General features: G+C 47.0%; 1 protein-coding gene across 5 annotated transcripts; it reads right to left on the minus strand.

The window, feature by feature from the left end:
* Positions 1 to 418: 418 nt before the first annotated feature.
* On the minus strand, positions 419 to 20,336 carry LOC118385001 (smoothelin-like protein 2). Of its 5 annotated transcripts, none has more exons than XM_052524823.1 (10): positions 20,192 to 20,336; positions 18,756 to 19,742; positions 5,040 to 5,121; positions 4,682 to 4,924; positions 4,539 to 4,601; positions 4,361 to 4,427; positions 4,074 to 4,217; positions 3,640 to 3,760; positions 2,374 to 2,525; positions 419 to 1,435 (listed from the first exon to the last, which is right to left on the minus strand). In XM_052524823.1, the coding sequence occupies exons 2-10, from the start codon at positions 19,284 to 19,286 to the stop codon at positions 1,309 to 1,311; spliced, it is 1,530 nt and encodes a 509-aa protein (XP_052380783.1). In that variant the 5' UTR covers positions 19,287 to 19,742; positions 20,192 to 20,336; the 3' UTR covers positions 419 to 1,308. The 5 variants fall into 5 exon arrangements, with proteins under 5 accessions (XP_052380783.1, XP_052380738.1, XP_052380760.1 ...); XM_052524778.1 differs by having other exon boundaries at positions 3,640 to 3,763; XM_052524800.1 differs by having other exon boundaries at positions 3,640 to 3,763; positions 18,756 to 19,737; positions 20,192 to 20,324.
* Between the last annotated feature and the right edge of the window lie 4,973 nt (positions 20,337 to 25,309).

Here is a 25,309-nt window from a genome sequence, read left to right on the forward strand (position 1 = left end):
CTAATTTAAGATTTGTATTTGTACAAAAAGCATTACAACCTACTGGGCAAAAAAGTGGTTGAACTAACGTTGTTACCAAGTCATTTCAAACCAAAAAATCTGTGATGATATTGTGCAAAACTGACTGGATTTGCAAAAAGTAATCAATGTAAGGGCATTTCATATTTTTTTCCACCTAACTTTTGACCTAAATCCAACGAATGGTGAAATGTTTTGTTGAGTTCAAGTTGAATTGACATTTTGTCCAAAGTAATGGTATTCAAAATCTGGTAAATTGATAAAGCACATTTTCTTTAACACATATAGATTATGTATTTTGGATGTTTTCAGACGAATAATCATGATACATTTTTTTTGTGCACTAAAATGACAAAAAGTTAACTCAGGTTAATTAATGAACTGACAACCCAAACAAAGGTGTGTGTGAAACAAGTAACAATTTATTCAGGATTTCTTTGTCCTTTTTTTTGTCTATGAAATAAAAATCACAACCATAGCAATAACACTATGAACATAGGCCGTTTTACATTTGCATCTAGTGGGTACATATGTGCAGTTAATCTTTGCAGTTCTAGCTCGTTAAATGGCATACCCTTCAACTTTATAGTGAGTGTACTTTAGTTCCTCTGTTCGGCTGATGTAAAGGCACACTTTGGTATAGCTTCTCTATTGTGCTGCAATGCAAGGCCTTTTGTAGACACATTCAGGTCTGAGAAACCACAGTGGGACAATAAAGTAAATGAGGCCTGAACAAATACAACTCTAGAAGGAACCAAATGATGATAACATCGGATGTAGACTGATCCACAGGGTCAATCCTCTGGATCCACAGTCCTTTGTCCTTGGTCCAGTGTTATAGGCCTACTGTTCAAGTCATCTTGCAGCTTCTTCAAAAGGGACTAGGTTTTCTCCCCAGCGAAGAGTTGATTCAGCAACCTGTCCCATTCTCTCAAACAGCAACTGTGCCAATATAAGCCTTAAACATGGTCGGTCACCAAAAGAAAGGGGGGAAAAGATCCTTCCCCTCTCTCTGAAACATAACACAGAACTTTCAGCGAATAATTACCCAGCCACTCATACATAAACAGAGATAACACAGCCTTTTGTACTTGTGAAATAGCTGTGAGCACTCAACATGGCAGAGTGAAACATCTCTCAAACTGGAGAAATACATGTAATACTCTGTCTGTTACAGCAGGGGGGAGTGTCGTCTCTCAGTGTGCATTGCTGCTGTCGCTGAAGGCAAGAGAGTGGTGGTAGTGGTGGTGGGGCAGTGATGTTGTCGAGTAGCTGCCAGGTCATCGTTCATCACTCAAACTTGCGCAGGTGGTTGTACATGGACTGGACGTAGGTAAAGACACACATGGGGTCCGGCTTGCGCCCCATCACCATCATATCGTCCACCTCGATGAGCCGGTCACAGCCTGCCTTCTCCCTGAATCAGACAGAGGGCACGGCACAAGTAAGGAGGAGACTAGGGCTATTTATGTCATTCCTTAGTTAAAGGGGCTGATCGTTCATTAGCCTGGTCCCAGATCTGTTTCAACTGTTTTCCCCAACTCATATTTATGATAATTCGGAGTGGTTGGTAAGACAAGACAAACAGACCCGGAACCAGGCAAATAGATCACATGGAACAATGTTGACTAATTTGTGGTATTGTACAGAAGCTCATGTGTTAGAACTCTCTCTGTATGTGGCTAGAGGCACACATGGTTTTGATCTATACTGTGTCAGTGTTCTGCATGCATCCATGTGTCAGCAGGACTACGAGACGCTGTGCTGCAGCAGCTGTGTTCTCAGTGGGGAGGTCAGGCTGGAGGAATGTGAGGGGAGCGGATGGAAGCAGAGCAGAGGGAAGAGGAGGTTACTGCGGGGACCCGGGGAGGGGAGAGGGTATTCTCTGGCAGCGGCTGCCTCGCTGGCTTAACGTGTGGGCTGGACACACTATTTACCAAGATGCAACAGAAACATTGTAAGGTCATCTCAGTGCTACAATGTTCCACGTATCAACGCTATTAATGGAATCTGAAGGTGATTCCATTCATGTTATTTCTCCTTGTGTGGGTGGCCAGGGACACTGGGACTCTAAATGTATCTACACAGGTAACTTGGGATCGCCTTCATATCAAGCACAGCACTGTAGTGTCCATAGCTTCACCAAACCAAGAGGAGAGCGACATTGGAAATGCACATGAATAGGCCCGATACATAAAGTGTTGTCCCACTGATATGATCTTACAGTGTTCCGACATAATGAATGGATGAATCGTTCCAACATTATTTAAGACAGAGGTGCATATGGGTGTGTGTACAATGCTCAGAAATACAGAACGTATACATAACGCGTGTGACAATGTAAAAGTCACGTACTCTGCTGTCCCGAAGGCCAGCTCAAAGTTGTGTTTGCGGTCGGCAGGCGTCAGCACGTTGTAGTCAAACTCAGTGGGGAAGAAGGAATGGACCAGGGCACAGAAGGCCATGCCGTCACTCCAACTGGACGAGAAGTTCTGGATGTCTATGTTCTGGGGACGGAGAGACAGAGTTAGGAGTGTGTGGTTGTGTGTGTGTCTGGACTGTAAATGTCTCTGAGTGTGCGTGGTGTATTTGCACATGTGTTTAGCGGGGGGAGGGGGATACGGAGGTACCGTAAAAGAGACGTAAGAATAAACCAGACAGACAAAAAAAACGACCTATTCTAACTTTATGAAATTACCTCTCCCAGGTTTCTCTGTCGGCCCCGCTGTCATAATGTGGAAAACAGAGGAGGAATCCTGAATGGTTCTTTATCCTCAATTCCTCTACCTGCGTCTCGCTCAGTTTCTCTCCAATTGGACATGATTTCAGAACTGTGTAATTTCACGTTTTTTGTGTCCTTTAGCCTATAAAAATCTCAGTGTGTCGGTGGGAAAATACAACTAGTCATGTTTGTTGAGCGCCAGTCAGGTCTCTAATTTGAGTGTGAGGAGGAACTGCCTGCGGGAATCGGCCGGTGCTGTTTGCTCTGCGGGGCCGGCCTTGGCCCGTGTCAGCTCTCTGTTTAACCAGAGCCACATGGACAGACTGGCACAGCTGCTGCAGAGTGCATGGCAGAGTGAAGCCAACAGCCCAAGCAATGAGTCGTAACTCAAACACACACGGATATGCATGTTCTCACACACACACACACACACACACACACACACACACACACACACACACACACACACACACACACACACACACACACACACACACACACACACACACACACACACACACACACACACACACACACACAATACTACAATAGTACGCTTAGTTCAGTATGCAGCATAACCATGGCAAGTTGCTTCTCATTAACACATCAACGCTCTGCTATGTGCTAATGGTTTAACCCATGGAGAAACCAGGAGAGTTATTTTAAGGACCTCTTCAGGAGCTAGCAAAAATGACAAAAGACTGATCCTGTGTAGTGGACACATTTCAGGTGACCCGATGACAGTTCCATATTCATCATCTTTGTTACTGGCCACTATAGAGGTGTATTCATAACAGGTGGACCTGATCCTAGATCAGCCTCTACTCTGAGTTTGCTTTGTGAATACGGCCCAGGACTCTGTTCCGGTGTGTAGCCGTGTTCTGTCACCACGGTCTCACCTGGTATCCTATGGTTTTGGAACGGCACCAGTCCAGAAGAATCTGCTTGATGCTGCTGGCACTGGACACACCAAAGCTCTGAGAACGCTTCAGCTTGGGCTTGGAGTCCATGGGCTTGGACCTACTGAGAGGAACAGGGACAGGGGTCAACACGATGAGCCAGCAAACATGACAGAGGTCGTGTCCCTATTCTCTCCCGAAGTGTACACTTGCAGACTTCCCGTGTTTGAGTGGTGTTTTTCCACCATTGTTAAATGAGAGAGAGAGAGAGAGAGAGAGTGAGAGTGTGTAGAGAATTGGGACGCAACCAAAGTATGAGTTAAGAATTACCCAGGAGAAAGGAGGGATAATACAAGGGAAAAGGAGAGGACCTATCAGTTTAGGGACGGGTGGCATAGAAAGAGAGATGATGGTGGGAGGAGAGACGGTGGTACCTGCTGGCTTCAGAATCCAGCTTTTCAAAGATGGACCAGCGGGCCTGAGCGCCAATGTTGCGCGGCAACGTCTGTGACCTCACCAGCTCCCGCCTCCGCTCAACTCCCCTCCCAAAGGGCAGGACCCCGCCCACATCTTCCACCCTGCGGGTCGGAGGACAGAGGAGTGTCACACATCAACTTGGGCCACAATGAGGACATTCGAAATGGCAAGTGGGTTATGGCATGTGGGTTAAAGCATGGACTATCTCACTTCTCTAGGACTGAGTAAAGAATAGTTCACTCACCCGTCTGTGTTGTGTTGGATGAGGCCAGAGTAAGTCACGGACTTCGGGGGAGCGGACAAGGACTTTTCTGCAAATAACAAATCCAAGAACAGATAAGGAAACTGTGGGAATAAAACATGGTGTGAGTCTGGTTAGTTCCAGTTCTAGTAACAGGGCCGAGTTGATAGATCCCTCTTACCTGACAGGCGAGGAGAGCCCAGACCTCGGCTGAGACTGGGGGTCCATGTCTTCATAGAAGACACTAAACAGAAAAAAGACAAAAGGTGTTTCAAAGGATATTATGGCTTACAGAGCTTTTAGCTGATGTCTGGTGCCTCTTACCTGGTTGAATGGGGGATTCTGGGATGGTTTGAGGCTGGTTGTTGTCAGTAGGCTCTGATACAGGCGAGGGCAGAGAACGTACGGGACTGGTGGGAGATTCGCTCTTCATAATTGAGGGGTCAGCCGTTTTGGTTGTGGCGGTGATGGGTAGGTGGGGCATCCGCATGGCAACAGGGGCCGTGCTTTCATACGGGACGTTGTTATTGGCTGGCGAGCTTTTTCCATGTGACACAGTCGAGTTTTCTGATTGGACAAGCATTGAGAAAATGCAGTACATCCCCTCATACAGTACATGGGATGGTAAGTATGGCTGTATTTCTACTGTAGCTGAGATGGTAGAGAATAGAACAGTCATTACCTGGGGTAGTAGAGTGTCCATTCTCCAGTGCAGGGGATACAGGGGCTGGATCCACCTCTATTGGCTCCTCACGTTCAATACTCTACAGGACACAGAGAGAGATTCACATGAACACCCCACCCCAGACTACTCAGGTGTCACAGTGTCTTCTATTTTGATGACAGGCCCTTTAAAACATGTGAACAACTTTTGGATGCCAAAATAAGCATGTTATCCGATACATGGTCAGATCAAGTCATTTCAGAGTGCTGACATGTTTCAAGTTCCCATGGCCAAGGAACATTATTGTTCCATTTTTATCTCGTTAACCCCCCACACACACACACACACACACACACAACGTTACTACCGCACCACATCTACTACTTTCATTAGTACGTGACTGGGCTCAGTACACTGTGTGCCTGACTAACCAGCCAATCCACAGAGGGGCCTTTCAGGAAGACAACCAGGAAGTGACTGAGGGTTGTGTGATTTGTCTGTGGAGGATGTGTAATGTTTCTGACTTGCTCTTTCTTGCTCTCACACATGCATGTATGCACATACAATACAAGTTATTGTATACAGTTATTATCAAAGAAAGGGTACATTCCTCCCAGTGAAAATAAAGTCAGTAATTGAGCTGTAGGAGAGAAAGGAGCCAGGTGACCTCAGTAGAGAGGAATGCTGCTGCTGCTGGGTTGTGTGTGTGTGTGAGAGTGAGAGTGAGAGAGAGAGTGAGAGTGAGACTGCATTAAGAAGGGCCGAAGGGAGCTGGGAACAGCTGACTGTCCCACTGGGAGAAGGTGATGGGGGGAGACAAATTTCCCCCAGTCAACCATGGAAGCCCCTGAGCCCTGATCAACCCTGATGCTCTGGCTGAAACCCAAGCTCCTCCTGTCTTGGTGTGTCCCAGCCCTGGAAACGTTCTGTACTAAGCCACGCTTCTCCTCCTGTCTGAATGGGCCACCAGACATGTGTGTGTGTGAGACTGTGGTGCTCTGGGCCTGAAGATAAAAGTAGGCAAATCTTTTAGGATAGTAGCGATTGAACGTAGAGGGTACCCTCGGTTTGATCTGATCTCGGACCAAAGTTAATGTCAAATAGTAGGAAGGCCCTTTTCAAATCTATATTTAAGAGGATGACCAGGAGTCAAGGGACACCCCACAGAGCAACGCACACCAATTCTCCACACAACACAGGCAGGACCACACAACAGCCCCTCTCTCCGCCACACTGGAACAACAAATCCCCCGGTCCCTGGGAGTGAGTCATTGAATTATCAGTGGGGAACTATAAAGTATTTGGAGGAAATCGTGAAATGATGTAGGGAATGTGGAAAAGCCCTCAGTCTGCTACACAGACTCACGAGAGAAAGGGGGGGTTGGTCAGTCTTGGCCTTCAAAGATGAAACTCCCTGTCCTGTGTGTTCAGTTCCTCAGTCTCTATGCCCTTATTGTCTTAGAAGCAGAGCTAGTGGGCACACTGGATCAACAATGTAGCCTTTCTAGGAGCCTCCACTTTCTCTTCTCCCTGCGGAGGCACACCTGACCTGAGAGTGGATAACTACATTAGAATCTCCCCATTCAGCAGGACTGTAACCCCACTCCTATACGCCCCCCTCCCCCTCTTCCTCTCCCTCTCTCCGACCTGGTTCAGCAGCGTACGGACAAAAAGCATCAGGGCCAACACAGCATTCAAGGGTATGAGGCTGAATACAGATGGTAACAGGTGGTGGTGGAAGTAGAGTGGGACAGTGGGTTCTCCCAGGCACATGGCACTTTCATGTGGGTGTAAATATCACAGCTTTCCCATGTCCCTCCTGGCAACATGCCATAGAAATGTTGATGTGCAAACACAAGATAATCCAAGTGGATTGTTATATTGCGAGTCTTGCAGTTTCGATGACGTTTCAATGAAGGGGTGCAGCGTATTGAGTGGTTGCGGAATGGAACATGAAGACAATGGGGGGCATGTTGTGAGAGAACTGTGCTGGGGGGGTTGAGTGGGGTGGGGGTATGACAAAATCCTGTCACTCGGGATTTTGGGCACAGTGTTGGTCACAGAAACAAAGATAGCCAGCTCTTCTGGACAACACCACCCTTCCATACAATAAGCCTCACTAATAGGAATATTGACATTTTCCATTGATCACATACCAATCCTTTCCAATACAGGACGTTGTTCTATGAACAGCATAGCGGTCTCGGTTTCTTAACACAATAAGGAGGAAATATCTATGTAATAAACAATGCTACAGTCGACTATGGCGAACAGCATGCAAACACCTGCCTCCAATGTACCACCATGATAATTTAAGAAGACAATTAGAGGGATAGAAATATATTGGGACTAAAAGGTACATCCATCAGAGCTGTTCAGAGCAAGCAGACAGTACAGTTATAGTGGGCCTCTCATCACAGGTCTATAAAAGGGGTCTTTGCTCTGTAATTTCCTTGTAGAACAGGTAAGTCCTCACGGAGGGAGAGACACACAAAACCACCTGTTCTTTCAAAAGACCCACAAAGCCTGCAATTTAACAGGGAGACCCTGGTCGGCGTCTTGGTCCTACAGAAACGAGGGGGGCCCTTTGAACACTTTCTTTACATCACCTGACTACAGGGGCCCCTGCCTTATCTGATGGGTGTTAGTGGGAGCGAGGCTGTTTGGCCAAGCACGCACACACACACACACACACACACACACACACACACACACACACACACACACACACACACACACACACACACACACACCCTTGTATTAAACTAACTGGGCACGCATACCCTTCACAAGGGCTTCAGAGAGCCTCCCACCTCTAATCCCCCTATAAACCTGCTTCAGGATCTCTCCTCTTTCACTGGGATTTTCCAGGGTTTCAGTCACAAGGCAGGGTCCATAAAACACTGTCAAAGGTTTAGAATAGATACACCCCAATGTCACCGGCGTACAAATAAGATAACCTTATGTTCCGGTCAGGGGCTGGATGTCCCGGAAGACCATGTACCGTTGAGAGTGTGACGCATGCGGCAATGTAAGATTGTGCGTGAGTGCTGCAGAAAGACATGTAGGATGTGTGTGTGTGTGTGTGTGACACGGTAGGTCATGTAAGATTGTGCGTGAGTGCTGCAGAAAGACATGTAGGATGTGTGTGTGTGTGTGACGCGGAAGGTCATGTAAGATTGTGCGTGAGTGCTGCAGAAAGACATGTAGGATGTGTGTGTGTGTGTGTGACGCGGAAGGTCATGTAAGATTGTGCGTGCGTGCTGCAGAAAGACATGTAGGGTGTGTGTGTGTGTGTGTGATGTGGAAGGTCATGTAAGATTGTGCGTGAGTGCTGCAGAAAGACATGTAGGATGTGTGTGTGTGTGATGTGGAAGGTCATGTAAGATTGTGCGTGAGTGCTGCAGAAAGACATGTAGGATGTGTGTGTGTGTGATGTGGAAGGTCATGTAAGATTGTGCGTGCGTGCTGCAGAAAGACATGTAGGATGTGTGTGTGTGTGACGCGGAAGGTCATGTAAGATTGTGCGTTCCGCAGAAAGACATGTAGGATGTGTGTGTGTGTGATGTGGAAGGTCATGTAAGATTGTGCGTGCGTGCTGCAGAAAGACATGTAGGATGTGTGTGTGTGTGTGTGACGCGGAAGGTCATGTAAGATTGTGCGTGTGTTCCGCAGAAAGACATGTAGGATGTGTGTGTGTGTGACGTGGAAGGTCATGTAAGCTTGTGCGTACGTGCCGCAGAAAGACATGTAGGATGTGTGTGTGTGTGACGCGGAAGGTCATGTAAGATTGTGCGTGCGTTCCGCAGAAAGACATGTAGGATGTGTGTGTGTGTGACGCGGAAGGTCATGTAAGATTGTGCGTGCGTTCCGCAGAAAGACATGTAGGATGTGTGTGTGTGTGTGTGATGCGGAAGGTCATGTAAGATTGTGCGTGCGTTCCGCAGAAAGACATGTAGGATGTGTGTGTGTGTGTGTGATGCGGAAGGTCATGTAAGATTGTGCGTGCGTTCCGCAGAAAGACATGTAGGATGTGTGTGTGTGTGATGCGGAAGGTCATGTAAGATTGAGAGAGCGTAAGGGGAGGGAAGGGAGATGGGACCGACTCCCCAGGACAGCAGTTGGCACCCAATAACTTCGACATCTCCAAGATCCAAGAGGTTTAGTAGTCTGCTTTCGGGTTACAAGGCACCAGCTGTGCAAGACATCGGTGTCCCAGCCTCCCGACACCAAAACAAATCGATAAAACCTGGTGATATGACATGACTGTCTGATGATTCAATCAGCTAAGTTAGGAGGTGCGAGGACACGTGCTCCGAAAAACAGCACACCCTCTAGTCCGTACAGTATGGCTGCATGAAAAGTGTTGAGTCAAACCAGTGCAAACAAGTCTAATACAAACACTAATTCCCACTAAACTTTTGCTGTTGTTGTCTGTCTGTTTGAAAATGTAAAAATATAATATATATATATATAATAAATAATAATAACAAAACAAACACTATTTCCCTCTCTCTCCCGCCAAGTCCCCTCCCTCCCTCCCTCCCTCCCTCCCTCCCCCTCCCTCCCTCCCTCCCTCCCCGAGGCCTCCCTCTCTCTCCCTCCCCCCGAGTCCTCCCTCTCTCTCCCTCCCTCCGAGTCCTCCCTCCCTCTCCCTCCCTCCGAGTCCTCCCTCTCTCTCCCTCCCTCCGAGTCCTCCCTCCCTCTCCTTCCCTCTCTCTCCCTCCCGAGTCCTCTCCCTCCCTCCGAGTCTTCCCTCCCTCTCTCTCCGAATCCTACCTCATTCTCCCTCCCTCCTTCTTTCCGAGTCCTCCCTTTCCCTCCCTCCCTCTCGCTGAGTCCTCCCTCCCCCTCTCAGAGTCCTCCCTCCCTCTGAGTACTCCCTCTCTCCCTCCCGCTCTCTCCCTCTCTCTTTCCGAGTCCCTCCCCCCTCCCTCCCTCCCTCCCTCCCTCTCCCCACGGGACCCACGGCCAACAATGAATGTAGAGGGCGGTGGAACCTGTAACCACGGCGATGGGAAATACAGGGCATTGTCTGGAAGTAATTAGGAGAGCCAGGGGCAGCCTGGGAGGAGCGGCCAGCCAGTCAAGCCAGCCCAGCCCTGCTCACATGCCTTTCTCAAGCCCCCTTCACCCCTGACCTCTCTCTCTCTCTGTGTCTCTTTCTCTCTCTGTGTGTCTCTTTCTCTCTCTCTCTCTCTCCCCCCCCCAATATATATATATATATATCTCTATTGGGGGGGGAAGGATATATATATATATGCTAGTTGATCAAAATTTGGTTTGTTTTCAAATTCTTTGTGTATCTGTGTAATCGGAGGGAATATGTGTCTCTAATATGGTCATACATTTGGCAAGTGGTCAGGAAGTGCAGCTCAGTTTCCACCTCATTTTGTGGGCAGTGTACACATAGCCTGTCTTCTCTTGAGAGCCAGGTCTGCCAATGGCGGCCTTTCTCAATAGCAAGGCTATGCTCTCAGTCTGTACATAGTCAAAGCTTTCCTTAAGTTTGGGTCAGTCACAGTGGTCAGGTATTCTGCCACTGTGTACTCTCTGTTTAGAGCCAAATAGCATTCTAGTTTGCTCAGTTCTTTTATTAATTCTTTCCATTGTGTCAAGTAATTATCTTTTTGTTTTCTCATGATTTGGTTGGGTCTAATGGTGTTGCTGTGTGGGGTCTGTTTGTGAACAGAGCCCCAGGACCAGCTTGCTTAGGGGACTCTTCTACAGGTTCATCTCTCTGTAGGCGATGGCTTTGTTATGGAAGGTTTGGGAATCGCTTCCTTTTATGTGGTTGTAGAATTTAACGTCTCTTTTCTGGATTTTGATCATTAACAGGTATCGGCCTAATTCTGCTCTGCATGCATTATTTGGTGTTTTACGTTTTATATTTTTGCAGAATTCTGCATGCAGTCTTAATTTGGTGTTTGTCCCATTTTGGGAATTCTTGGTTGGTGAGCGGACCCCAGACCTCACAAAGGTTTAGAGGGCAATGGGTTCTATAACTGATTCAGGTATTTTTTAGCCAGATCTTAATTGGTATGTCAAATTTTATGTTCCTTTTGATGGCATAGAAGGCCCTTCTTGCCTTGCCTCTCAGATCGTTCACAGCTTTGTGGAAGTTACCTGTGGTGCTGATGTTTAGGCCGAGGTATGAATAGTTTGTGTGCTCTAGGGCAATGGTGTCTAGATGGAATTTGTATTTGTGGTCCTGGCAACTGGACTTTTTTTTGGAACACCATTATTTTTGTCTTACTGAGATTTCCTGCCAGGGCCCAAGTTTTGACAGTGCAGAAGATCTAGGTGCTGCTGTAGGCCCTCCTTGGTTGGGGACAGAAGCACCAGATCATCAGCAAACAGTAGACATTTGACTTCAGATTCTAGTAGGGTGAGGCCGAGTGCTGCAGACTGTTCTAGTGCCTTCGCCAATTCGTTGCTATATACAGTGGGGCAAAAAAGTATTTAGTCAGCCACCAATTGTGCTAGTTCTCCCACTTAAAAGGCCTGTAATTTTCATCATAGGTACACTTCAACTATGACAGACAAAAGGAGAAAAAAAAAATCCTGAAAATCACATTGATGGATTTTTAATGAATTTATTTGCATATTATGGTGGAAAATAAGTATTTGGTCAATAACAAAAGTTTATCTCAATACTTTGTTATATACCCTTTGTTGGCAATGACAGAGGTCAAACGTTTTCTGTAAGTCTTCACAAGTTTTTCACACACTGTTGCTGGTATTTTGACCCATTCCTCCATGCAGATCTCCTCTAAAGCAGTGATGTTTTGGGGCTGTTGTTGGGCAACACGGACTTTCAACTCCCTCCAAAGATTTTCTATGGGGTTGAGATCTGGAGACTGGCTAGGCCACTCCAGGACCTTGAAATGCTTCTTAAGAAGCCACTCCTTCATTGCCCGGGCGGTGTGTTTGGGATCATTGTCATGCTGAAAGACCCAGCCAAGTTTCATCTTCAATGCCCTTGCTGATCTCACGAAAATCTCACGATACATGGCCCCATTCATTCTTTCCTTTACACGGATCAGTCGTCCTGGTCCCTTTGCAGAAAAACAGCCCCCAAGCATGATGTTTCCACCCCCATGCTTCACAGTAGGTATGGTGTTCTTTGGATGCAACTCAGCATTCTTTGTCCTCCAAACACGATGAGTTGAGTTTTTACCAAAAAGTTATATTTTAGTTTCATCTGACCATATTACATTCTCCCAATCTTCTTCTGGATCATCCAAATGCTCTCTAGCAAACTTCAGACGGGCCTGGACATGTACTGGTTTAAGCAGGGGGACACGTCTGGCACTGCAGGATTTGAGTCCCTGGCGGCGTAGTGTGTTACTGATGGTAGGCTTTGTTACTTTGGTCCCAGCTCTCTGCAGGTCATTCACTAGGTCCCCCCGTGTGGTTCTGGGATATTTGCTCACCGTTCTTGTGATCATTTTGAGCCCACGGGGTGAGATCTTGCATGGAGCCCCAGATCGAGGGAGATTATCAGTGGTCTTGTATGTCTTCCATTTCCTAATAATTGCTCCCACAGTTGATTTATTCAAACCAAGCTGCTTACCTATTGCAGATTCAGTCTTCCCAGCCTGGTGCAGGTCTACAATTCTGTTTCTGGTGTCCTTTGACAGCTCTTTGGTCTTGGCCATAGTGGAGTTTGGAGTGTGACTGTTTGAGGTTGTGGACAGGTGTCTTTTATACTGATAACAAGTTCAAACAGGTGCCATTAATACAGGTAACGAGTGGAGGACAGAGGTGCCTCTTGAAGAAGAAGTACAGGTCTGTGAGAGCCAGAAATCTTGCTTGTTTGTAGGTGACCAAATACTTATTTTCCACCATAATTTGAAAATAAATTCATTACAATCCTACAATGTGATTTTCTGGATTTTTTTCTCTCATTTTGTCTGTCATAGTTGAAGTGTAGCTGAGGGGAGGATGACTCATAATAATGGCTGGAATGGAGCGAATGGAATGGCATCAAACACATGGAAACCATGGAAACCACGTGTTTGATACCATTCCACTCCAGCCATTACCACGGGCCCGTCCTCCCCAATTAAGGTGTCACCAACCTCCTGCGATTGTCCACAGATCTTCATCAGGAGAACAACAAGCACCAAATCAATGTGAGGAGTGTGAGATGTGAGGTGGAGAGGAATGGTATCAAATACATGAAACACATGGTTACCATGTGTTTGATGCCATTTCATTATTATGAGCCTTCCTCCCCTCAGCAGTCTTCACTGCTGTGTGCATAGGTGCACATCGTGAGCCAACCATCACAAACAGTCATTTGGTATGGAGCAGGATGAATGCTTCCCCCCCATTCATACAATCTATCCATCAGACTATACTAGACTGTGACGAACACACGCACCTATGGCACTGCAAGGTAAACCAAGCAGTCCATTAGTAAATGCATGTTTGAGCAGCAGTGCAGAAGACGGTGGTTGAGTAATGTTAATGGCGGGGGTCCTGTATGGTAAGGAGCGGAGAGAGTATATGATGATGGTGTATTGCGTGTGTGTGTGTGTGTGTAGCAGTGACAGGGAGCGTTGGCTTTCAGCTGATTTGAGGCGTTTTGATAATACAACCTGTGCTCTGCTCCTCTTTAGAAGTCCTCTCCGTGTGTGCTGTATAATAGTATGAGTGTGTTCAGTGTATGCAATGGGATCCTACCGTTGGAGGTGTGTTGAGGGCAGGACGCTGTGGGGGTTGTTTGTACAGTACATGCGCGGTGTGTGTCTGTGTTTGCTCACGGTGACAGTGTGAGCGTGCTCTGACGGAGTTTCCACTGATAAAGTCCACCCCCCATCGGTTCACATGCCCTGAAGATGCCTCAGTCTGAGAGAAGACACACACATGCATGCAACCAGGCACGCACACACACACACACACACACACACACACACACACACACACACACACACACACACACACACACACACACACACACACACACACACACACACACACACACACACACACACACACACACACACACACACACACACACACACACACACACACACACACAGCACAGCGAGGACAGTCAAGGACAGTGAGGACCTAAGGATTCACACTGTGGTCCTGTGTTATGTAGTTACGTTAACTGTCAAAGATAACATTGTGACCTGGGCGGAATTTATCCAGATCATCTTCTATTAGGGAACAGGAGCTCTCTCCTCAAAGGGAGTACACTGAGGAATGTAGCGAATGTGAGGTAGGAGGTGTGCAGGTGTGGTCTGTCTGTGAAAGTATGCCTGTGTCTGAGTACTTGAGTGAATTCTGATGCCTGCTGCAAGTGGAGCAGAGGTGAAGAGGTCTGTGAGAGAAGGGGAGGAAGGGAGGAGGGAATGGGGGAGTGTTGGAGGGGGCACTGACTCATTCCTGAAGCCTAGAGTGTGGAGTCTGGGGGTGGCTGGGTCCTGGGTGACCCTCTCCTCTAAATCCCCTCCTCGGTCAATGTACTTCAAATGAGGCAGAATGTCGACACAATAGCCCTTTCAGACAGCAGCTATGGTGGAGTAATTGGCGACAGGCAGCATTGTGGGACTCCTCGGCAGAGACCGGACAGACTGACTGACGTAGGTGGCCGTGGAGGATGAGCAAGAGGAGGGAGGAGGATTCCTGTCTAGTATTGTCAGAGCAGCAGCCTTGACCAACACAGTGGTAGAGGCTCATAGTTTCTCTATTGAGAGTATCAAATGATCCCAGTGAAACCCACTGCCTGTCCTCCTCAGACTCTGGGGGAGCTGGTGTGTGCTCAAAGGGACTGAGGGGAACTTCTGATGAACCGTGTTCAGCCACGTAAGACTGCATAAAAACACAGAAAGAGAGAGAGAGAGAGAGACTCATATCTATCTGCATCAGAGTGTCAGGTGTCCAAGGCACAGTCAAGCACAGGGGGAGATGTACTGTAACCAATCCTATAGTGAACGTGCAGGCCCGCACACATCCCAATTGGCTGTGCTCTCTCAGTGGGGCAACGCTTAACTCCAGAGCTGCAAAACCATCTTCAGATGTGCCTGGAGGTCCCCAGCGCAATCGACTCCCTCCCTCAGACCTGCTGAAACAGCCCCATCGGACTTTACGAAGTCAACATACTGTACAGTCTTTCTCTACTCTCATTGGCTGTGTCTAGACTTGACAGTTCATGCAGCTTTTGTATTCTGATCATGGAATTCCAAACACGTCTACACCTACATTTAAATGTGTCTCTACTGTGTCCACATTGTGTCCGGATTCCCTTTTCCCACACTATATTCAAATGCAGTTTGCATTCTGCAAACGGCGGAACAGGCTAAATCTGATTACATAACAACAACAACAACTGGGATGGCAGTAGCCAACTACTGAAGCTAACCTCAAGCTAGCTAGCAAAGCTAAAGAGATGGCAAACACGTTAGCAAAACATCGTTTTTGTCTGGCTAGCATTTATGAGGTCAGCAAACACGTTCCTCACATGCTAGGAATGTATTTCCTCCAACGTTTAATGAAAAAGTGTCCTCTTTTCTGGAGACTTGTGGGTGGAGAGCTGATGACATCGCCCACTGTATGCGTTTTCAGTAGCCTGATTGCGTCCAGACCGAGGATTTGCGCACACAATGCTTCCCTGACCACCTCCTGAGGTGGCTAGGGAGACCTAATGCGACTTTTCTCCGCCTAGACCTGTCTTTTCAATGCAATCTTCGTACTCTGATAGCAGAAGTCGCATGTAAGTGTCAAGTGTAGACATGGATATTAAGGCTGAAAGGTGTTGATGGGGCTGTAGGGGAAATCTGAACAGGATAGTGTTTCCCTGTTGAGTTCCGGGTACATGTAAATATTCACTAGAATGAATGAATTGGATCAATAGATGAGGAACTCACATTAGTTTTCTACAGTGTTATGATCCAATCTCTGTCTGGTTGTTTGGAAATTTGAAGAAAAAGGTTTTGGCCACAAAAAAGGGGGATGTCCAACAATCTGTTATGAGAAACAAAGAACCTCTGTTTCATACTAACCGACATATTTACATCAGATAAGAATCCTCTGATGCTTTACAACATGCTTTGTTAAGATGAGGTGCATGACATCAGTCATTTGCATACACGCTGTGTACTTGTGTGTGTTTGTTGTGTGGGTGAGCAGTCACAGTTAACAGTCAACCTCAGTGCCAGACAGTCAAGGGTTAGTTTGCAGTAAGCAGCTGTGAGTTTACAACCAAGACACAACAAAGAACCTCTGAGCCAAGAGGAAAGATTTGGAATCAAATAAAAGAGAAAATCTGAATATTGACCTTATAAAAGGGTGAATGTTACTGTTGTAGTTTCCAAAGCAGCATAGTCTTAGGGCCTTGTGTTGGGATACAGTCAAAAGAAACCTCAAACTTTTCAAACAGACACTACTGTGGTTTACAATTACACGAAGGACTAAGATGGTAACTTTCCCAGACTTATCACTGAGTTCCCACCCAAACCTCATCAACAAGTGTCAAACTGTACTGGACCTTAGAACTGACCAACTACCACAGCGTTAGCTTTTCATCAACTGTAACAAAGTACACGTGTTTTGTCTTTCAATCCCTCAAATGTCCCAATGAATGTCTGGATACGTGTAAGTGAGAAACAATGTACTGTGTTTATTGTTGCTCGTAAAGCTGAAGGACACGATGGAGTCCATTCAAAAAGGTTGCGTAAGCTCAACAAAGAGAATAGCCGGAGAAGATTCTCCAGCGACATGTTGTCAGCAGCATGATAGCAGTATATGAGCGCAGAAGAACCATTCATCACACAGAGAGAGAGAGAGAGAGAGAGAGAGAGAGAGAGAGAGAGAGAGAGAGAGAGAGATTCTTCCGATGATCTATCACTCCCAGGAAAGAGAATATCTAACACTACAAGAACAGCTTCTTTCTCAGACTGCAGAGGCTGGACGGACATTAATATAAGCAATTACTTCTACCAAAAATGTTCAGCGATGGGAAATGATCCTGATTGCTTTCATCTGGTATCTACTCCGCTTGCGTGTTTAAATATTAAGTTGAATATGACCCGAGTTTCCCCACTGCTGTCAAAGCTCTGACATCATCTCTGTGAAGTGGCCAAGAAAGTCTGTTCAACCCCCAATATCATGATTTAGTATAAACACACTCTGGAGTCTGGATGAATCATTGCACAATCTTGACAGTCTCTCAGAACCACATACTGTCACCACCACATAATTAAATACAACCCTTTCATTTATCCCTGCCAAGATGGCTGCCATTATCAGCCCATTCTAGATTTCTGGAGGTTCACAAATAATCTACTGCTCTAATGTATCTCTATGTTCGCCATAACCCCAACCCAGTCTCCCCAGTGTATAAAGCTGAATGACCACTTTTCTGAGAGAGTTCAGTGTGTCAAATCGGAGGGCCTGTTGTTTCCGGACCTCTGGCAGTCTCTATGGGGGTGCCACAGGGTTCAATTCTCGGGCCGACTCTCTTCTCTGTATATATCAATGATGTCGCTCTTGCTGCTGGTGAGTCTCTGATCCACCTCTACGCAGACGACACCATTCTGTATACTTCTGGCCCTTCTTTGGACACTGTGTTAGCAAACCTCCAAACGAGCTTCAACAACATACAGCACTCCTTCCGTTGCCTACAACTGCTTTTAAATGATAGTAAAACTAAATGCATATTCTTCAACCGATCGCTGCCCTCACCCGCCCGCCTGACTAGCATCACTACACTGGACGGTTCTGAGTTAGAATATATGGACAACTATAAGTACCTAGCTGTCTGGCTAGACTGTAAACTCACCTTCCAGACTCATATTAAACACCTCCAATCCAAAAGTTAAATCTAGAATCAGCTTCCTATTTCGCAACAAATCCTCCTTCACTCATGCTGCCAAACATACCCTCATAAACTGACTATCCTACCGATCCTTTACTTTCGGCGATGTCATTTACAAAATACCCTCCAAAACTTCTCAGCAAATTGGATACAGTCTACATATACTACCCCATATACTACACAACACAGCGACCTGTATGCTCGTTGGCTCGTCCTCGCTACATATTCATCGCCAAACCCACTGGCTCCAGGTCATCTATAAGCCTTTGCTAGGTAAAGCTCCGCCTCACTGTTCACCATAGCAGCACCCACCCGTAGCATGCGCTCCAGCAGGTATATTTCACTGGTCATCCCCAAAGCCAACACCTCTTTGGCCGCCTTTCCTTCCAGTTCTCTGCTGCCAATGACTGGAACGAATTGTAAAAATCACTGAAGTTGGAGATTTAAATCTCCCTCACTAACTTTAAGCATCAGCTGTCAGATCAGTTTACCGATCGCTGCAGCTGTACACAGCCCATCTGTAAATAGCCCATCCAACCAACTACCTACCACATCCCCATATTTGTTTTGTTTTTCTGCTCTTTTGCACACCAGTATTTATACTTGCACATCCTCATCTGCACATATATCACTCCAGTGTAAATTGCTAAATTGTAATTACTTCACCATTATTGGCCTATGTATTGCCTTACCTTCCTTACTTAATTTGCCCACACTGTATACAGATTTTTATATTGTGTTTTTGACTGTACGTTTGTTGAGCCCATGTGCAACTGTGTTGTATTTGTCACACTGCTTTGCTTTATCTTGGCCAGGTCACAGTTGTAAATGAGAACTTGTTCTCAACTGGCCTACTAGGTTAAATAAAGGTGAAATAAAAAACAATTTAAAAAAAAACTCACGTTAGTCTTGCTGGACACAGCGAAGGTAGCTCGGCTGGAGAAGCGGGTGGCAGTGGGGCTGGAGGCCGAGCCCAAGGCTGACCCGGTCAGGGCTCCCATACTGGGGCCACCAGCAGGGCAGGTGGGGGATGTGGATGGGGACTGGGGGCTCACCCTCTCCTGGCTGCTGCTGTGTGTCTGGGCCTGGAAGGACGCTGGCTGGTGCTGGTTGTTGTTGGTCATCAGGGCGCCTCTGTCGCACACTATCCCAGTGAGGAGCTCCACCTGATGTTTAAGGGCCTCCAGCTGGCTCCGGAGCTGCCGGTTCTCCTGCTGCAGCTGGGCCACAGCCAGGCCTAGGGGGCCCTCGCTGGCGTGGGCCGTCGCCTCCACCAGACGGCGCTCCACGCTCTGCTTGAAGGTGCTTACGTCCACGTGGATCTCACGCACGGCATCCCTCAGTGTGGCTTCGTAGCGGGCGAGCGCGGAGCACACCGTCTCGCCCTCCGGAGAGGAGCCCTCTCCCTCGGCTGTCAGAGGACCTGCATCCATCTCTGCTCCACTGCCTCCAGTTCCTGTGTTCCTTACTGGGTCTTCTCTGCTCTCTCTGGGTCTTCTCTGCTCTCACGGGGTCTTCTCTGCTCTCTCTGGGTCTTCTCTGCTCTCTCTGGGTCTTCTCTGCTCTCTCTGGGTCTTCTCTGCTCTCTCTGGGTCTTCTCTGCTCTCTCTGGGTCTTCTCTGCTCTCTCTGGGTCTTCTCTGCTCTCTCTGGGTCTTCTCTGCTCTCTCTGGGTCTTCTCTGCTCTCTCTGGGTCTTCCCTGCTCTCTCTGGGTCTTCTCTGCTCTCTCTGGGTCTTCTCTGCTCTCTCTGGGGCCGCTCCCTCCTCCTGTCTGAGTGTCCCAGACACACACACTTTGAATGGCGATTGGGGAGGAGTCAGTCTTGTGAGCTGCAGTTGAACCGTCAGGTCCCATGCGCACCAGGAGGTCCCTCAGGGTGTCCTCTATCCTGCCGAGTCAAAGCTCACATTTATCAGCCTGCTCCGACACACTGGATGACCATACGGAGGAGGTCTCTCGAAAAGCAGACACTACTCAAACATGACAGACTCTGAAAGACGTGAAGTGAATCAGTAGAAAAGTAAAAAGACACAATCTGTGTTGAAGCCAGGCATGTGACAAGGCTGTTGAGAATTAAACCAGTGAGGTAATTGTAACTTAGTTTCCGTGAGTGTACAGTGTGTGTGTGTCTGAGACAGACAGACAGACAGACAGACAGACAGACAGACAGACAGACAGACAGACAGACAGACAGACAGACAGACAGACAGACAGACAGACAGAGACAGACAGACAGACAGACAGACAGACAGACAGACAGACAGACAGACAGACAGACAGACAGACAGACAGACAGACAGACAGACAGAGATCGTAGTAACCCATACGTAAGTTCACCTCTCGAGCTCCAATATAGTATTCCCCCTCAGCGCTGGCCAACTATGAGCGTCTGCTCTGTTCTGCCCAGCTTTAAACACTCCTCTCTCTCACACACTCACTCAGGTTAATCTCCCTCTTCTCCACTGGTCAGGGGGAGGGAGCAGGCACACAGAGGAGAGAGGAGGGAGGCAAAGTGAGAGGGAGGGAGGGAGAGAGAGAGAGACGGAGGCGGGCTAGATTTCCTCTTTATCCCTCCCAGCACTCGGTGAACTGTTGGAAGGAATCATCTGTGTTGATGTTGCCTTTCCCACCTCTCCCCCATCCTCCTCCTCCTCCTCCTCCTAGTGTATTTGTGTCATTCTCTCACGAGTGAACTTTTAACAGCAGGACGTTCAAGCAGCATTCTCTCTCTCTCTCCATCTTTCTCTCTGTCCTAATTTCTTTCGGTTCCAAGTCTTGTCAATCACGCTGGCTGTCTCCCCCTTTTAGCAGTGCTGTCATACATCAGGGGGGAAACTGACCCCCCCCATGCCTCTGTCTTCCCTTTCTCTCTGTCTCTCTCTAATTGTATCATTATAGGTGGGTGGACAAAATAAGAGAGATAAGACAGGACAAGTAAACTTGTGAGATTACCTTTAATGAGAGAGAGATTGACGGGCAAGATAATGATTGACTTCAGGTAATCTGTGAAACAGAACATCCAAGTAGTGGAAAATGCCTGTCTCTGTCAGTATTCCATTGTATAGTTGTATTGTGGTGTGATTGTCAAATTGTCAAATTGTATTGTCAAAGTGGGTAACTGGGTTTGAGCCTGGTGACTGAAGGGTGAAGGGCTGCACCCCTCTTCTCTTCCCCTCCCCCACGTAACAGGACCCTAGCAGAGCAAACATTCCATATCAGATTGGAGAGTGAGTGAGTGAGTGAGTGGGGGTCTGGCTGGATGGGTGGCTGGGACGAACACTGCCCTGCACCACCATCACAAAGAGAGCAGACGAACAGACACAAATAACTTTACATTCCACCCCACTGTTTACTGTAAACACAGGGGGGGGTTGGAGAGGTGGCTTGGGAGGGGGGTGATTTACGATGGCAGACTGACTGTCCACCCTGGACATCCCTCCATCCCTAATTCCATCCCTCCTTCATACCCAAAGTATGTAAGTCTGCTTGGCTGAGACACAACAGCCAGCCACCACAGGGACCACAGTCTACTGTAGCCTGGTTAAACCAGACGACTGCATGTGGTGCTCACCATTGTTTCATTTGAGTGCTGCATTCAGGGTGCTTTATCCAGGCTAGATCTGCAGGGGTGAGAAAGAAGAGAACTCCCAACAACTCCTGTAGTGTCAATGTGTGTTAATTGAATATCTGGATAAATCATGGCAAATACATTTACTTCACCGATCCTTTAAAATGAATTAGTGGGCTGCTTTGCACGGCAAGCGTTACCAGAGCGCCAAGTCGAGGTCGAAGAAGACTTCTTAACAGCTTCCTCCCCCAAGCCATAAGACTCCTGAACAGCTAATCAAAGGGCTACCCAGACCCCTCTTTTACGCTGTTGCTACTCTCTGTTTATAATTTATGCACAGTCACTTTAACTCTACCTACATGTACATATTACGTCAATTACCTCGACCAACCAGTGCCCCCCCCCCCACATTGACTGTGTACCGGTACCCCCTGTATATAGCCTCACTTATTATTTTACCGCTGCTGTTTAATTATTTGTTACTTTTATTTTCTATTTTCTTCTTATCTATTTTTAACTTAAAACTTATTATTATTTTTCCTAACTTCTTAAAGCACTGTTGGTTAAGGGCTTGTAAGTAAGCATTTCACTTTAAGGTGAAATATTGTTGTATTCCACGCATTTGACAAATAACATTTGATTTGATTTAATGAGCAAAATCCACTTGCCATTCTCCAAACAATGCGTCTCATTCGAAGAGTCGCTGGGCCAAGAGCAGCTGTTTCTTACGGTGTTTTCATAATTACTAAATATGACTGAGCTCCTGGGGGGGGACGCCAGCTTTGTTGCAGCGCCGCTCGGCTCTGCTCAGGTCGTAAATGTCAGACGGGACTAGTGGGACGAACCAGGTGAGTTCACAAACTTTGTTGAGCTCTGCTTATCCACGACAAGTGTTTGTTATCGTACCTGAATCCCCCTAACCCTCTAGTCTGCTGTGCTTCTGCTTGCTTTCAGCCGTATCAGTGTAGTATGGAGAGAGAGAGGGGCCCAATGAAGTCATTGCGAGTGGTGCATGGCGCTTGACGAAATGAACTCGCGGATGTTTGTGGTTCAGCTCTGGACCTCACCGGGCTGCTGAAGAAAGGGCTCTTTGATGTAAAACCGAGATCCCCGATAGCGATAACCAGCAGTATTGCGCAATCCAGTAGTAGTGAGACAAAAGCAGGAAGTCAGAGAGACAAAAAAAAAAAAAACGTGACGCATGCATAGTCACACGCCTGTTCCTACAGTCTGCACTGGCTTCATTTCAGGGAATCATGTTGGGCCCCATGTGACATGATGACACTTGCTGTATAACGTGTGTCATTCGTGACCAACTCCTGGTGATGCTATCCAGACGGTGGGATCCGGAGATAGTGTCTGCGCTGCACGCTGTCTTATACAGAGTTTCTGTTAGCCTTGGAACCCTAACCGAGTCCACACTATTAGGGTAACAATAGTGAAACATAACATGGATTCAGTAGCATGAGCGGAAACAGTCAAGATTTCGATTTCCATGTCAGTCTGGGGATCCGTGAGAGAGGACAGAGGAAAGAGGTTGTGAGTTTCGAGGGGTAAAGTATGATGATCTCTGACCTCAGAGTACTGGAAGCAGGTCAGTTTCTACAGTACCTTTGCTTATTCTATTCTTGACATCACCACGTCAATGTATCAGTCAACATATCACAACGGTCGATTCATTAAGTTAGTAATAACCTCGGGTTAACCCATAACTAAAGTCTCAGGTGATTCGGCAGCTGCTCAATTAAGTTCTGGATCCAGTCGTGTTCAAAGAAGAGATGAAGAGATGCTAGAACGAGGAGCGGAACGAGGATCTCCACCCTCTCTCTTTGCGGGAAAGTCTATGGGCCGACTGTCCCCTCCCCTTCTGAAATTCGAAAGATGCTTGCACCAGCACCAGCACCAGCGAAATCAAATAACCAGTGACAGAAAAACCCAAGCACCGGAACTATTGCTGCTCGTTAGCTACCAGTGGCCATAGTATAAAGATAGATCTCCAGCACCATTTATGATTACGTAGTCTGCCCATTAAGATTAGGTTAGTAAGTATAGTAATTGGCGTGTAGTGTCAACATTATCAATCTCTTCAGAGGGTGCCAGGCTAAACCCCATTCCTATGTCCCCTGTAACTTCTCCTCCCTTCTCCTCCCCCCACCCCTCTAAGTGATGGTTTTGAGCTGTAAACATTAACGAGGACCGCTGAAGCTCGCCCACAGAGCAGGGCTGCGTCACTACGCTATTAAAACTGTACACAAACATGTCTGTCCACTCTCTTTCTCTTTCTTCCTCCACTCAACCTCCCGTTAAAACTCCCAGTGCCCACATGGAGGCTAGCACTAGTCTCTGAACTAGACAAGCCCTCCTCAGCCAGAGAAAATGCCATGCAAGCACCCCTTTGTCTTCATGTATTTACGAAGTGTCGCAGGGTAGGAGTGCTGATCTAGAATCAGGTCCCCCCTCTTATTTAAAAATAAATAAATGTAACCTTTATTTAACTATGCAAGTCAGTTAAGAACAAATTCTTATTTACAATGACGGCCCACCCCGGCCAAACCCGGGCCAATTGTGCGCCTCCCTATGGGACTCCCAATCACAGCCGGTTGTGATACAGCCTGGATTCGAACCAGGGTGTCTGTAGCACTGAGATGCAGAGCCTTAAAACCGCTGCGCCACTCAAGAGCCTTTATTCATTATGATTTACAGAGCAAAACAGATGCTAGATCAGCATTCCTACTCTGAAATGCTTTGTGAATACAGGCCTAGAGGTGCATGCACTCAGCACGGAACAACATTGTGGAACGTTCGGACCCAAATACTGTATATGAACAAACATGCCTCTCTGATATGTAAGGGATCACGTCAGCTCTATTCATGATATTTCTAAATCGGCAATGTTCCATAACGTTTGCCTACCGAACGTGCCCCAGACGTCTGACTGAGGGATTGACAGGGCAATCTCACTAGGTAGGGAGGAAGAGACTGAAGGAATGTCCCAGGCTGCCTCTCCTGTCTCCTGGGAAAAGATAAAATACCTGCTGGCATTTTGACCACAGAGACTGGATCCTGCTGATCCATCCTTCCAAAACAAAAGCCCTCTCTCTTTACCATGTTGGCTGTGCTGTGGTTTCCCCGAAAATAAGCCTGCATGGATGTGATGACATCAGAGTTTCCATGGGAACCCTGCAGCCCAAAAATAATAACAGGCAGCTGATGATGTCATTGTCACATCAAAGTAAATGTAATTAAGTGCACATAGAGCCAAGACAGAGAGCAAGAGAGAGAAAGAGAAAGATGCACTCAGAAAAAGGTGCTATCTAGAACCTTAAAGGGTTATTTTGCTGTTCCCATAGGATAACCCTTTGAATAACCCTTTTTGGTTCCAGGTAGAACTCTTTTGGGTACCATGTAGTTCTACCTGGAACCAAAAAGGGTTCTCCTCTGGGGACAGCAAAAAAAAAAACAACATTTGGAACCCTTTTTTCTAAGAGTGTAGAGAAGAGAGAAAGAGATAGAAAGAGTGAGAAAGAGAGAGAGAGAAGTATGCTAATAAAATGTATTTCATGTTACCAGTGTTGAATGTTTATTGCACGGTTTCTGAGCTAGGTGCAGAGACATCCCGTGATGAGTTGGATTGAGAGGTTGGCTGATTACCATTATACGGCATGGGATGCATAACTCCAACCTTGTAAAACACCTCTACACTGAACATCCCCGTATGCAATGCATGAGAAGGTGACAAATAGAATCAGATCCCTATAGGGGAGTTTAACTTAATCTAAAATAGCAAATATTGTCACATATCCGCCATACATAGCCTGAAGATAAGTGGGCTAGTACTGTCTTATATGCTACCAGAGAGATACCGGTGGTCTGGGAGAACTTAAGCA

This window comes from Oncorhynchus keta, chromosome 1, assembly GCF_023373465.1.
Source record: "Oncorhynchus keta strain PuntledgeMale-10-30-2019 chromosome 1, Oket_V2, whole genome shotgun sequence".
In the NCBI taxonomy this organism is placed as follows: domain Eukaryota; kingdom Metazoa; phylum Chordata; class Actinopteri; order Salmoniformes; family Salmonidae; genus Oncorhynchus; species Oncorhynchus keta.

Bases quoted from the DNA above. Each gene is read 5' to 3' on its own strand.
- LOC118385001 (XM_052524778.1), bottom strand. From the start codon at position 19,286: ATGGATGCAGGTCCTCTGACAGCCGAGGGAGAGGGCTCCTCTCCGGAG. The intron at 4,602-4,681 runs GTAAGAGGCACC...TTTTCTGTTTAG, and splicing joins AGAATCCCCCATTCAACCAG to TGTCTTCTATGAAGACATGG. The intron at 1,436-2,373 runs GTACGTGACTTT...TGTCTGATTCAG, and splicing joins CTGGCCTTCGGGACAGCAGA to GGAGAAGGCAGGCTGTGACC.